At 41.6% G+C, this 12989-nt stretch overlaps 1 protein-coding gene across 1 annotated transcript in view; it reads left to right on the plus strand.

The window, feature by feature from the left end:
• LOC117521513 (ephrin type-A receptor 4-like) overlaps nt 1-12989 on the plus strand; it is a 79214-nt gene that overhangs the window by 9725 nt on the left and 56500 nt on the right. The window contains exons 3-5 of the mRNA XM_034182828.1: nt 3502-3699; nt 7002-7112; nt 9014-9368. Coding sequence (XP_034038719.1) covers nt 3502-3699; nt 7002-7112; nt 9014-9368 — 664 coding nt within the window. The remainder of the gene's footprint in view (nt 1-3501; nt 3700-7001; nt 7113-9013; nt 9369-12989) is intronic.

Raw genomic sequence — 12989 nt, forward strand, 5'->3', positions numbered from 1 at the left:
TAGGAAAAGTCCTGGTGGATCTGAACATCTTCCATTATACTTACTTATTTTTAATAAATTTGCAAAAATCCAATATATATATATACGAGGTCTGTTAGAAAATCTGACGTTTTTATTTTTTTCAAAAACCATATGGATTTGAATCACGTGTGATTGCATCAGCCAAGCTTGAACCTTCGTGCGCATGCGTGAGTTTTTTCACACCTGTCGGTTGCGTCATTCGCCTGTGAGCAGTGGTCCACCCCTCTCATCGGATTTTTATTGCGAATAAATGTCTGGACGATTTGGAGCTATGCTGCATCAATTTTTTCCAGAAACTGTGAGAGACCTCCAGGTGGTAACCATTCGGAAAATTCAAATGGCTTTCAGGGACGATTTTATGGGGATTACACAGATTAAGGAGTGCTCCAGCCGGTTTAAAGACCGCCCACAGCTGCTGAGAACGCAGATCGACAGGCTGAAACCCCGCTGAAACAACCAGATCATTTCCAACGTGAAGGCTTTGTTGATCCGGGACGTCGTCTGACTTACACAAAAATGGCAGGAGACGTGGACATCAGTACTTTTTCGGCACATTCCACTGTTACAGGAGTTTTTTTTCATGGAAAGAAAAGAGGACGGATGCGCCACCGTGCCACTCATGGCGCGGGACAAAAGCACCTCCGTGTTGGTCTCACAGCACGGCTTTGAGATGGCTTTCAGATGGCTGTCGGTGGGTTTTCAGTCATGTGACTAACCGAGAAATTGTGGATGAGCCTGGACATGCCAGAACATGTCCGGTGAGGCTTCATCACGGCATTGCTTTGCGCCATGCAGCAGGTTCAAACTTGGCTGATGCAATCATACGTGATTCAAATCCATATGGTTTTTGAAAAAAATAAAAGGTCGGATACTTTTCTAATAGACCTCGTATATATATACATATTTTTTTTTTTCAAGCACTACTATTATTCTGAACACCACTGTATATATGAATATATATATATATATATATATATATATATATATATATATATATATATATATATATATATATATATACTCAACAAAAATATAAACGCAACACTTTTGGTTTTGCTCCTATTTTGTTTGAGATGAACTCAAAGATCTAAAACTTTTTCCACATACACAATATCACCATTTCCCTCAAATATTGTTCACAAACCAGTCTAAATCTGTGATAGTGAGCACTTCTCCTTTGCTGAGATAATCCATCCCACCTTACAGGTGTGCCATATCAAGATGCTGATTAGACACCATGATTAGTGCACAGGTGTGCATTAGACTGTCCACAATAAAAGGCCACTCTGAAAGGTGCAGTTTTGTTTTATTGGGGGGGGGGGGGATACCAGTCAGTATCTGGTGTGACCACCATTTGCCTCATGCAGCACATCTCCTTCGCATAGAGTTGATCAGGTTGTCAATTGTGGCCTGTGGAATGTTGGTCCACTCCTCTTCAATGGCTGTGCGAAGTTGCTGGATATTGGCAGGAACTGGTACACGCTGTCGTATACGCCGGTCCAGAACATCCCAAACATGCTCAATGGGTGACATGTCCGGTGAGTATGCCAGCCATGCAAGAACTGGGACATTTTCAGCTTCCAAGAATTGTGTACAGATCCTTGCAACATGGGGCCGTGCATTATCCTGCTGCAACATGAGGTGATGTTCTTGGATGTATGGCACAACAGTGGGCCTCAGGATCTCATCACGGTATCTCTGTGCATTCAAATGCCATCAATAAAATGCACCTGTGTTCTTCGTCCATAACAGACACCTGCCCATACCATAACCCCACCGCCACCATGGGCCACTCGATCCACAACATTGACATCAGAAAACCGCTCACCCACACGACGCCACACACGCTGTCTGCCATCTGCCCTGGACAGTGTGAACCGGGATTCATCCGTGAAGAGAACACCTCTCCAATGTGCAGAACGCCAGTGAATGTGAGCATTTGCCCACTCAAGTCGGTTACGACAACGAACTGGAGTCAGGTCAAGACCCCGATGAGGACGACGAGCATGCAGATGAGCTTCCCTGAGATGGTTTCTGACAGTTTGTGCAGAAATTCTTTGGTTATGCAAACCGATTGTTTCAGCAGCTGTCCGAGTGGCTGGTCTCAGACGATCTTGGAGGTGAACATGCTGGATGTGGAGGTCCTGGGCTGGTGTGGTTACACGTGGTCTGCGGTTGTGAGGCTGGTTGGATGTACTGCCAAATTCTCTGAAATGCCTTTGGAGACGGCTTATGGTAGAGAAATGAACATTCAATACACGAGCAACAGCTCTGGTTGACATTCCTGCTGTCAGCATGCCAATTGCACGCTCCCTCAAATCTTGCGACACCTGTGGCATTGTGCTGTGTGATAAAACTGCACCTTTCAGAGTGGCCTTTTATTGTGGACAGTCTAAGGCACACCTGTGCACTAATCATGGTGTCTAATCAGCATCTTGATATGGCACACCTGTGAGGTGGGATGGATTATCTCAGCAAAGGAGAAGTGCTCACTATCACAGATTTAGACTGGTTTGTGAACAATATTTGAGGGAAATGGTGATATTGTGTATGTGGAAAAAGTTTTAGATCTTTGAGTTCATCTCATACAAAATGGGAGCAAAACCAAAAGTGTTGCATTTATATTTTTGTTGAGCTGCAACGTAAGTGAGAGTCTACACAATTACATCATGACAAGTCCACTATGTACCATAATGGTAACCAAAATGTGATGTTTTCTAAATGTCATACCAACATAGAAATGTTTGTTGGGTATCTAACCCAAAATGGTTTGGAGCCAATGTGGATTAAACATGGTGGAATGGTTGTGTGTTCATCAAAGATACTGTGGTTCATTTTTGTAGAGAACTGATCAAATATCAAGGCCGCAAAGAACTATATATTATTGTGTCACTGAAACACAAAGAATTCATTTGTATTACTTGGTGTAAAAAAAATGTGAGGCCTGGGTGTTGCACTCTCTTCTTGTTTGGAGTGTGTTTTCATTTTCCTCGCTGGCATATGTTAGGTTGCTGGCTTCAGCTGATCTGAAAACCTTTACAGTGCTGGTGTGTTCAGGTGTTTATAGGAAAATGTGTCAAGGACTTAAGACAAACAGCAACTTGTCATACAAGAAGCCTACAGAATCAGCAAAAAATATTTTTAGAATAGTTTTTATATCCCCAGTTTACAAGTTTCACTTTGCTACTTTGAAATTGAGTCATAACGTTCACACAGAGAAGGTTATTGTCCCTTCAATAAATGTTGCAACAGAGCACGTTCATGGTTGAGACTATTGTAAATGTGGCCACAAACAAGTAAAAATGTGTTTTCATGACCTGAAAGTATGTTTAAATTCAGTCCTAAAAGCAGCTGCACACAGTGTCAAAAGGTTGTCTGTCATAATAATGTGCATTCATACAGTAACAAGGAAGTTTAAAGTAACTGGAGCCAGTGGAGGCCCTCACATGTGAAGTAACATGGGTGTGTGTACATTTGTAGTGGGAAGAGGTCAGTATCATGGATGAAAAGAACATCCCCATCAGAACATACCAGGTGTGCAACGTCCTGGAACCCAGTCAAAACAACTGGCTGAGGACAGACTGGATCCCTCGCTCCGGCGCTCAGAGGGTGTACGTGGAAGTCAAGTTCACCCTGAGAGACTGTAACAGCCTACCAGGGGTCACCGGCACCTGCAAGGTACTGGCAACTCTTACATATGTAAATTATTCTATGCCCATTGTTCCTCAATGAGTTTTTAGAACATATATATAAAATAACAAGCAAGATACTCACATGAAACACATATCTGCTTGAAGACTGAAATGTTGTCTATCAGGCGGGTGTCACTACCTTTCCATGTCGACACCTTTCTTTTCTAAGTTTTTGCATCCTGTCTGTGAAAAAATCAGATGTCTTCTCTCAACACCAGGGACGCACAGCTTCTTGCACCTTTGCACCATTAGTGTAACTATGTCAATTCAGGTGCTTTCAGCTTGGAAAAAAGGAAAAAATCAGAGGGCGCGCCATCCAGTGTCACCGACCGAACGGCCCCCTCTCAAAATTGGTCCACCCTGCCTTCACTGTGCCTTCACTACGCATGCGTCTGAGACTGACTGAGTCTGACTCCCCACACCCAAAGCGATCAAAGAGAATAATGTAATTATTAACCATCAGATGACAAAGTAAAACCTCTTAAATTATTCTAAAGTCAATTTTAACTCTCTGGGGTCGACGCCGTCATATACGACGGCTAAGACCAAGCTTTACTAAATTATGAAAAACTTTTTAATGATATGAGATAGAAACTTACTTTTTTATTTGCTGAAAAGTTAACTCTGCAGACTTTCGAGCCAGCCATCAGCAATCTTTGTACTCCTCATAAAAGCTGTGTGATGACGTGCGCAATGTGAGTATCCAATCGGAATTGGTTCACCGTCACATGGTTTTCCAAAATCCAATCGCAGGGCAGATTTACCTCACGTGAAAAGCCAAAGATCATTTTCAGGGGTGACATGTTACTAGTTGGCCCATTTGAATAGCTCCCTGGGTGCTCCAGTGAGTACATACTATTCCAATGTGCCCTGCGCCATTACACACAGCGGAAGTGAAAGCAGACAGAGCAGACGGAGTGCCTCTGATGACAATGTCACGTGCTCAAACAAAGAGTGTGTAACTATCAGGATTGCTCCACTTGTTTGCATGTGAATGTTACTGGATAACTCTGTTGCTTTCTCAGCATAAAGCACTGTTTACCATATCAAAATAACAAAACGCATAGACCATTTTATATATATTCTTCAAAATGTGTATTTGTGTTTGTTTGAACATTTTTGTTGTACAGTCTTTCACATAAGACCTCAAATTACCTTTATAAAGTGTCAAAACAGTTGTTTATTATAGTATGCTCTGTGTTTTGAATAAATGTGTGTGGAAAATTATTTTTCGCTTTATTTTTTCCTTGCCTATTTCTGATTGTAAACCTTTATTAAGTTATAAAACACAACAAAAACATATATATTCTCAAAGTACAGGTTGTCCTGAAAAAAAAGAGACATAAAACTTGATTGTGGGATGCAGGGAAAGCTATTAACAGCAATAATAAAACATTTATGCCAGGTGAGTGAACTGTCCAAAATATACCCTCGGACCCCAGAGGGTTAAGCAGAAACAAGGCCGTTTTAAGCAAAAACAAGGCGAAAAACGGTGATGTTCTGAAATGACGTAGGTGCAGCAGCAGCATGTCAGTCTCAGATATGCTGCTGTGGTGCTCTGAACACTTCCCCGTCTTTTATTCTGAAATAATGCTGAATTCAGGTGGAAATAATTGTTGTACAAAAGCTTCAGGTATCTGTCACTGAGATAGATGATGACTGGAGTACAGTTTGAAGCAGATAATTGCGAATTGCTGCTGACACTCTGAAATGATGCACACACAGTGAAGGGAGGGCGGACCGATTTTTAGAGGGGACCATATGGTCCGCAACACCGGACTGTAGGGTGAGTGTGGCAAGAGCTCGTAAAATCTGAGCCTTTACAGTGCATCCTGTGTTTGTCGACTCGTGTGTGGACAAGCACTGTGATGTTGAAGAATTGCATCTTTTGCTGGACAAACCTGCTTCATGTTTGCACACAGCTTTTACAAAGTGTCTACATTTCAGTTACAGTTGACAGTGTTGCCGTGTTCCAAAAATTCTGTGAGGACATCACAAATGCACTTCATGCTGTGGATGTGTGGCTGTCATGGGGTGCCTGGTCATGCAGACTCATCATGGCTGGATTTTTGCCATTCAAAGTCCTGACTGTACTGACATCCATCCACACAGGTGTTGCCATAGACAACACTCATTCGTCAGTGAATGTCTCTGTGGGTGCACAACTCTCGACTGTGAGGAATTCAGTAACAGCTAAAACCATTTGGTGCAGAAAAAGTCAATAAGTCAAGGATTACCCTTGTACCTGTTTCACTTCAATATCTTTCTTGTTAATGACATTTTTAATGCTGCTTTAGTACACAGGAAGTTTTGCTGAGTAAAATTTACTGTGCTGGGATAACATTTGATCCCAGTCCAAACAGAGGTAAATATACTCTACCACAAAGCTAAATCAACTCAACATAGTGTAAAATCAACTCTTATTGGAGTAAAACCACTTGCATTGACTAGATGTGTTGCAGACCGAATGGTCCCCCCTGCCTTCACTGCGCATGCATCATTAGCCGAAGTTCACGGATTAGCACCTTGTTTCTGCTTAAAATTGCATTCCAGTCATCATCTATCTCAGCAACAGATGGAGCTTTTGTACAACAAACATTTCCACATAAATTCAGCATTATTTCATCAGAAGAAGCGGAGAAAGTGATCACAGCGTCGAAGCTACACGGCTGCTAGCTGTTGTGTTCCTCCTTGAAATGGCATAGTTTCTGCTTAAAACTGATTTTAGAATGATTTAAGAGGTTTTATCTTGTCATCTGATGGTTAATTATCCCATTAATCCATTTGATCGCTTTGGGTGAAGACAGTCCACCCCCAGAGCGGCTGTGCTCCGAAATAGCGCATGCACAGTGGAGGCAGGGTGTGGTGGGGGCCGTCCTGTCGGCGACACTGGTAGAGCTGATTTCACTCTACAATAGTGTTTTTTTTACTCTCTTTAGACTGGAATCAAATGTTATCCCAGCAGAGTAAATTTTACTCAGCAAAATTTACTGTGTAGATTTACTTTATGTAGTCTCTGCCATCTTTCCTTCCCACTGTAGCCAAGTGCTTGCTCACAGGGGGTCGTTTTGACCGTTGGGGTTTTACATAATTATTGTATGGCCTTGCCTTACAATATAAAGCGCCTTGGGGCAACTGTTTGTTGTGATTTGGCGCTATATAAAAAAAATTGATTGATTGATTGATTGATCTTTGTCTTAAGGGACAAACTACCTGTTATTCATTCTGTGAAGAACATGAATTCATACTGACTGACTATGTGACAACACAAACTGTCGTTTCTTGTAGGAGACATTCAATCTGTATTACCATGAGTCCAATGAAGACAGAGAGAACTACATGAAAGAGAACAGCTTCATCAAAGTGGACACCGTGGCTGCAGACGAGAGTTTCACCCAGGTAGCAAAAATAACTGAGTCAGACCTGATCCACATCCTTCCCACTTCAACCACTTTAATTTGATCTCACTGGGACAATAAAAGTGTCTGTGGCACTTAATGTTTCTACTTTTATTTGTTTGACAATCATTTTGCCTACACAATAAATCAAAGCCAATCTGGATAAAAGCTAATGTTAAAAATGTGAATTCAATCACAACTCTCTCTGCACTGAGCAGCAAGTGAAATTTATACAGGATTTGACAGTTACTGTGCATTTCTCAACAAAAATATAAATGCAACACTTTTGGTTTTGCTCCCATTTTGTATGAGATGAATTCAAAGATCTAAAACTTTTTCCACATACACAATATCACCATTTCCCTCAAATATTGTTCACAAACCAGTCTAAATCTGTGATAGTGAGCACTTCTCCTTTGCTGAGATAATCCATCCCACCTCACAGGTGTGCCATATCAAGATGCTGATTAGACACCATGATTAGTGCACAGGTGTGCCTTAGACTGTCCACAATAAAAGGCCACTCTGAAAGGTGCAGTTTTATCACACAGCACAATGCCACAGATGTCGCAAGATTTGAGGGAGCGTGCAATTGGCATGCTGACAGCAGGAATGTCAACCAGAGCTGTTGCTCGTGTATTGAATGTTCATTTCTCTACCATAAGCCGTCTCCAAAGGCGTTTCAGAGAATTTGGCAGTACATCCAACCAGCCTCACAACCGCAGACCACGTGTAACCACACCAGCCCAGGACCTCCACATCCAGCATGTTTACCTCCAAGATCGTCTGAGACCAGCCACTCAGACAGCTGCTGAAACAATCGGTTTGCAAATCCTAAGAATTTCTACACAAACTGTCAGAAACCGTCTCAGGGAAGCTCATCTGCATGCTCGTTGTCCTCATCGGGGTCTCGACCTGACTCCAGTTCGTCGTCGTAACCGACTTGAGTGGGCAAATGCTCACATTCGCTGGCGTTTCACACGTTGGAGAGGTGTTTTCTTCACAGATGAATCCCGGTTCACACTGTTCAGGGCAGATGGCAGACAGCGTGTGTGGCGTCATGTGGGTGAGTGGTTTTCTGATGTCAATGTTGTGGATCAAGTGGCCCATGGTGCCGGTGGGGTTATGGTATGGGCAGGCATCTGTTATGGACGAAGAACACAGGTGCATTTGATTGATGGCATTTTGAATGCACAGAGATACCGTGACGAGATCCTGAGGCCCATTGTTGTGCCAACATCCAAGAACATCACCTCATGTTGCAGCAGGATAATGCACGGCCCCATGTTTCAAGGATCTGTACACAATTCTTGGAAGCTGAAAATGTCCCAGTTCTTGCATGGCCGACATACTCACCAGACATGTCACCCATTGAGCATGTTTGGGATGCTCTGGACCGGCGTATACGACAGCGTGTACCAGTTCCTGCCAATATCCAGCAACTTCGCACAGCCATTGAAGAGGAGTGGACCAACATTCCACAGGCCACAATTGACAACCTGATGAACTCTATGCGAAGGAGATGTGTTGCACTGCATGAGGCAAATGGTGGTCACACCAGATACTGACTGGTATCCCCCCCAATAAAACAAAACTGTACCTTTCAGAGTGGCCTTTTATTGTGGACAGTCTAAGGCACACCTGTGCACTAATCATGGTGTCTAATCAGCATCTTGATATGGCACACCTGTGAGGTGGGATGGATTATCTCAGCAAAGGAGAAGTGCTCACTATCACAGATTTAGACTGGTTTGTGAACAATATTTGAGGGAAATGGTGATATTGTGTATGTGGAAAAAGTTTTAGATCTTTGAGTTCATCTCATACAAAATGGGAGCAAAACCAAAAGTGTTGCATTTATATTTTTGTTGAGTTGAGTGTATTTACCATCTTTCCATCCAGGTGGATGTTGGTGACCGCATTATGAAACTCAACACTGAGGTGCGCGATGTTAAGTTGACTACCCGGAAAGGTTTTTATTTGGCCTTCCAGGATGTCGGCGCCTGTATCGCTTTGGTTTCCGTCAGAGTTTTCTACAAGACGTGCCCCCTCACCATCCGTAACTTGGCATCATTTCCCGACACCGTTACTGGGGCTGACACCTCATCCTTGGTGGAAGTCAGAGGGTCCTGTGTCAACCAATCAGAAGAGAGAGAAGAGCCTAAAATGTATTGTGGAGCTGATGGAGAGTGGTTGGTTCCTATTGGTGGATGTCAGTGTAATCCAGGATATGAAGACAAAGGCGGAGCCTGTAAAGGTAAGAGATCAGAAAAGTCGTCTTGTTGACATGTTGGAATGACCAACAGCTGTTGGGGCTCAAGGTGTAATTTGTTTATGATGACAAACACCTACAAAGGTCTGGTTTGTGCTGCAGGACAAAAATATATAGAAACTGTTCAGCAAGCTAATATAGTCACAGATAATGAGGATTGGACCACAAACAGACATTGGCATGATGAACTTAACTGACAAACCGTTGGCTGTCTGGCTATGGTGATGTCCTAAAAAGTAGTTATTTTTAAAATTGCCTTCCCTGCAGTGTTAAAATATGTTCGCCTATTTTGTTTTTGTTAGTAGTGGGTTGTATGTGTTTGCCATTGTCCCTGACAACAGTCTTTTTTAAAGTTAACTTCACCCTCATCTTGTGTTACAAAGGAGCATATTGTATTTGTGGGTCAGTTTTGACCATTTTCTTAAATCAGGACAAAACACTCAAACAAGTGTGCCCTGAGAGCACAATAACCCCCGCTGGTAAATGCTGCTTCGGTACAAGTGCTTGTTACATTCTGATAACATTTCAAGGACTTTTTTCATCCTAAATTTTCAGCCTAAATTTGATTTCAGAATGCAGGCACCCACTCATGAAACTAACAGAGTCTAGGTTTGTTAATCAAGAGCCATAACTCTGGAAAAGTGAGCCCAACTCAAATGATATTATGATATGTGTATTACCAACTTATAACAAGGATGTGTACCAAGTTTCACGAAATTACTCCTAAAAATGTGAGAGGAGTTGATTTCAGAATGTACTTTACTTTCTGAAGCCAGAGTTTTCCACCTCTGCCAAAATGTGTCAGTCTTGTACAATATTACAATATGCATGTTATCAACCTATAGCAAGGACTTGTACCAAGTTACATGAAATTCCATGTTAAAGTGTGAGAGGAGTTGATTTCAGAATGCAGGCACCTACTCATGAAACTGACGGAGTTTAGCTTTGTTAATTAAGGTCCATAACTCTGGTAAAAGGAGCTCAACTCAAACGATATGATATTAGGCATACTACCAACCTATAAAAAGGACTTGTATCAAGTTTAATGAAATTTCTCTTGAAAATGTGAGAGGAAAGTGTTACAAATAAAAACAACCCATTTAATTATGGGGAATTACCATTATGTGTTGATTTTCAATTTAACACATTTACAGACAACAGTACAATTAAAGGTGATTAATGGTGTATGTCAACAGAATCATGTTTCATTTTTGTAAATGGAACAAAACTGGATCAGGTTTGTTAGCTATTTGAAAGTATTACATTCATTTTGAACTTTAAAATCAGTTTGGAGTTGTAATATACATCATCAAATAAAATTAAGAGTTTAGGACCAGTGGACCCTCGGACTAGAGGATCCTCCCCGTTGTGCAGTCATTCATCACAAAAAAGAAACAGTTTTAAGAAATGATTCAAAGTCCAGTATTGCCATGACATTTTACGATGAGTGGATGTAAACCTCTGACCACAAATATAAGCAACAGGTCACCATGCAGCATTTTTACTTTCACATGTGCAACAGATAAATAACAGAATGTAAAGAATCACAGTTAAATAGCGACAATGCTTTCCGCCTGTGGTGACATAATTAAAAAAGGCAAATGTAGTTTTGTATTTTGGCAATAATTTCACACCAAATCAAGACAGTACATCTTGTCCAAATCATTCACTTGCCATGTAGCAGGAGCTGTCGGGAAAAAATGTGCCTGGATCAGTTTATCTTTTCTGAAATCTGAGCTGTGAACGACGGTGAGTCCAGCACTGAGAGTACAGTAGAAGCTCCCAGGTCTCAGTGCGAGGTGTGTTGGCATAACAACAGCCATCTGGACAAGACAACAAAAAAAATCCTTCTATCACTTTCAAATCTGGTCTGAAGTTTTTGATAACAAATGTGCAAGCTGTTCACAGCTCTCATTAGCATACATGTGGTGCGCATGACGTGTAATGTTTGGACCCAACTGTTGTGATTGCACCGACTACAAATGTGCATGTTTGTCTGACAAAGAGAAAGTGGGGTGACTGAGGGACGACAGATTTGGCGGAGACAGTTTTACGACATGGCGTCACTCCCACTATTCAGGCGAATACCTAACAGACTCACAGCGTGTTCGTTCACACACACACACACACACAGATGGACACGACCCGCCGGGGAGCGTCTCCGTGATCTGATCCCCCGGTTTTATTTATGACGCGTCCCAGAAGGCTAATTGTATAATGGACAGGACAATAATTCAAACTATAAAAGAACACAGAAAGAGAAATACCAAGAAACGGTGCAGCTCGGCGTTTTGAAATGTGTTCTGGTTCAGCCAGATTTAGAAAAAAAAAACCTCAACTCTCCCTGTGCTATCATATTACATTTACTGAGACTCTGCTCGTCACCATTTGGTTGTTTTTTTGAGCCAGCAGTTCTTGTGAGAGTCTCTGGGCCTAATTCACTAAAGGCTTCTGTCTGCTAAAAGTTGCACAAACACTGTAGAACCTGCAAAAAAATGTCCATGCTGTAGGCACTGAGGCCTGTCTCTTTCAAATGTGCAAAATAGCACGTATTGTCTATTTGCCTTCATGAATATGCAATTTGGGGTTTGTCCATGCAATTGCACAAAATTGTGGGAGGGAACATGCAAATTGGGGAGGTTTAAATAGGCAGCACGATTGATTAAGGTCAAACGGAATAGACAATCTGCATTTTGCAAGTTTGAAACGTTGGCGTTAACCCATTGCAGTCGGCAGAGGACTGTTCCAAAGTGCTGTTCCAGCACATAGGCTGCAAAAATAAACAAATAAACCAAAAAAATTGAAATATTTCATTGTAAACATATTTTGCTTTATTTCATGCTTGTTTCTTTAAGAATAATTGTTCCATCATACATAACAGGTGCCCAAAAGCACAGAGACCTGTGTGTGTGTGTTCCACCTGCAGAATAATTATTCACGAGTTTGCAAAAATACAAAAGGTGAAACAATAATTAAAGATCTGAAGGAAGAGATTGATTTTCATTTTCATTGTTGTTTTTTAATGGAACATACTTGTGGCAAATTTCATGCATAATGAAGACACGTAGCTGCAATTGGCTGATTTATTTTCATTTTGCACTTACTGTCTTTCCCATGTGCAAAATCTGCATTTACCATACATCCAGAAAGTATTTACAGTGCTTCATTTGTTCCACATTTTGTTATGTTACAGCCTTATTCCAAAATAGAGTAAATTCATTTTTCCCTCAAAATTCTACTCACAACACCCCATAATGACAACATGAAAAAAGTTTTTTTTTTGAAAATATATTAAAAATAAAACAAAATACGAAATCATATGAACTTACGTATTCACACCCTTTGCTCAATACTTTTTTGATGCACCTTTGGCAGCAATTACAGCCTCAAGACTTTATTCTTACACAGATTTAGGTCTGCGCTCTGGCTGGGCCACTCAAGCACATTCACAGAGCCACTGGGCCACTCCTTTGATATCTTGGATGTGTGCTTAGGGTCATTGTCCTGCTGAAAGATGAACCATCAGCCCAGTCTGAGGTCAAGAGCGCAATGGAGCAGGTTTTCATCCAAGATGTCTCTGTACATTGCTACATTCATCTTTGTCTC

Source organism: Thalassophryne amazonica, chromosome 12 (genome assembly GCF_902500255.1).
Source record: "Thalassophryne amazonica chromosome 12, fThaAma1.1, whole genome shotgun sequence".
Classification (NCBI taxonomy): domain Eukaryota; kingdom Metazoa; phylum Chordata; class Actinopteri; order Batrachoidiformes; family Batrachoididae; genus Thalassophryne; species Thalassophryne amazonica.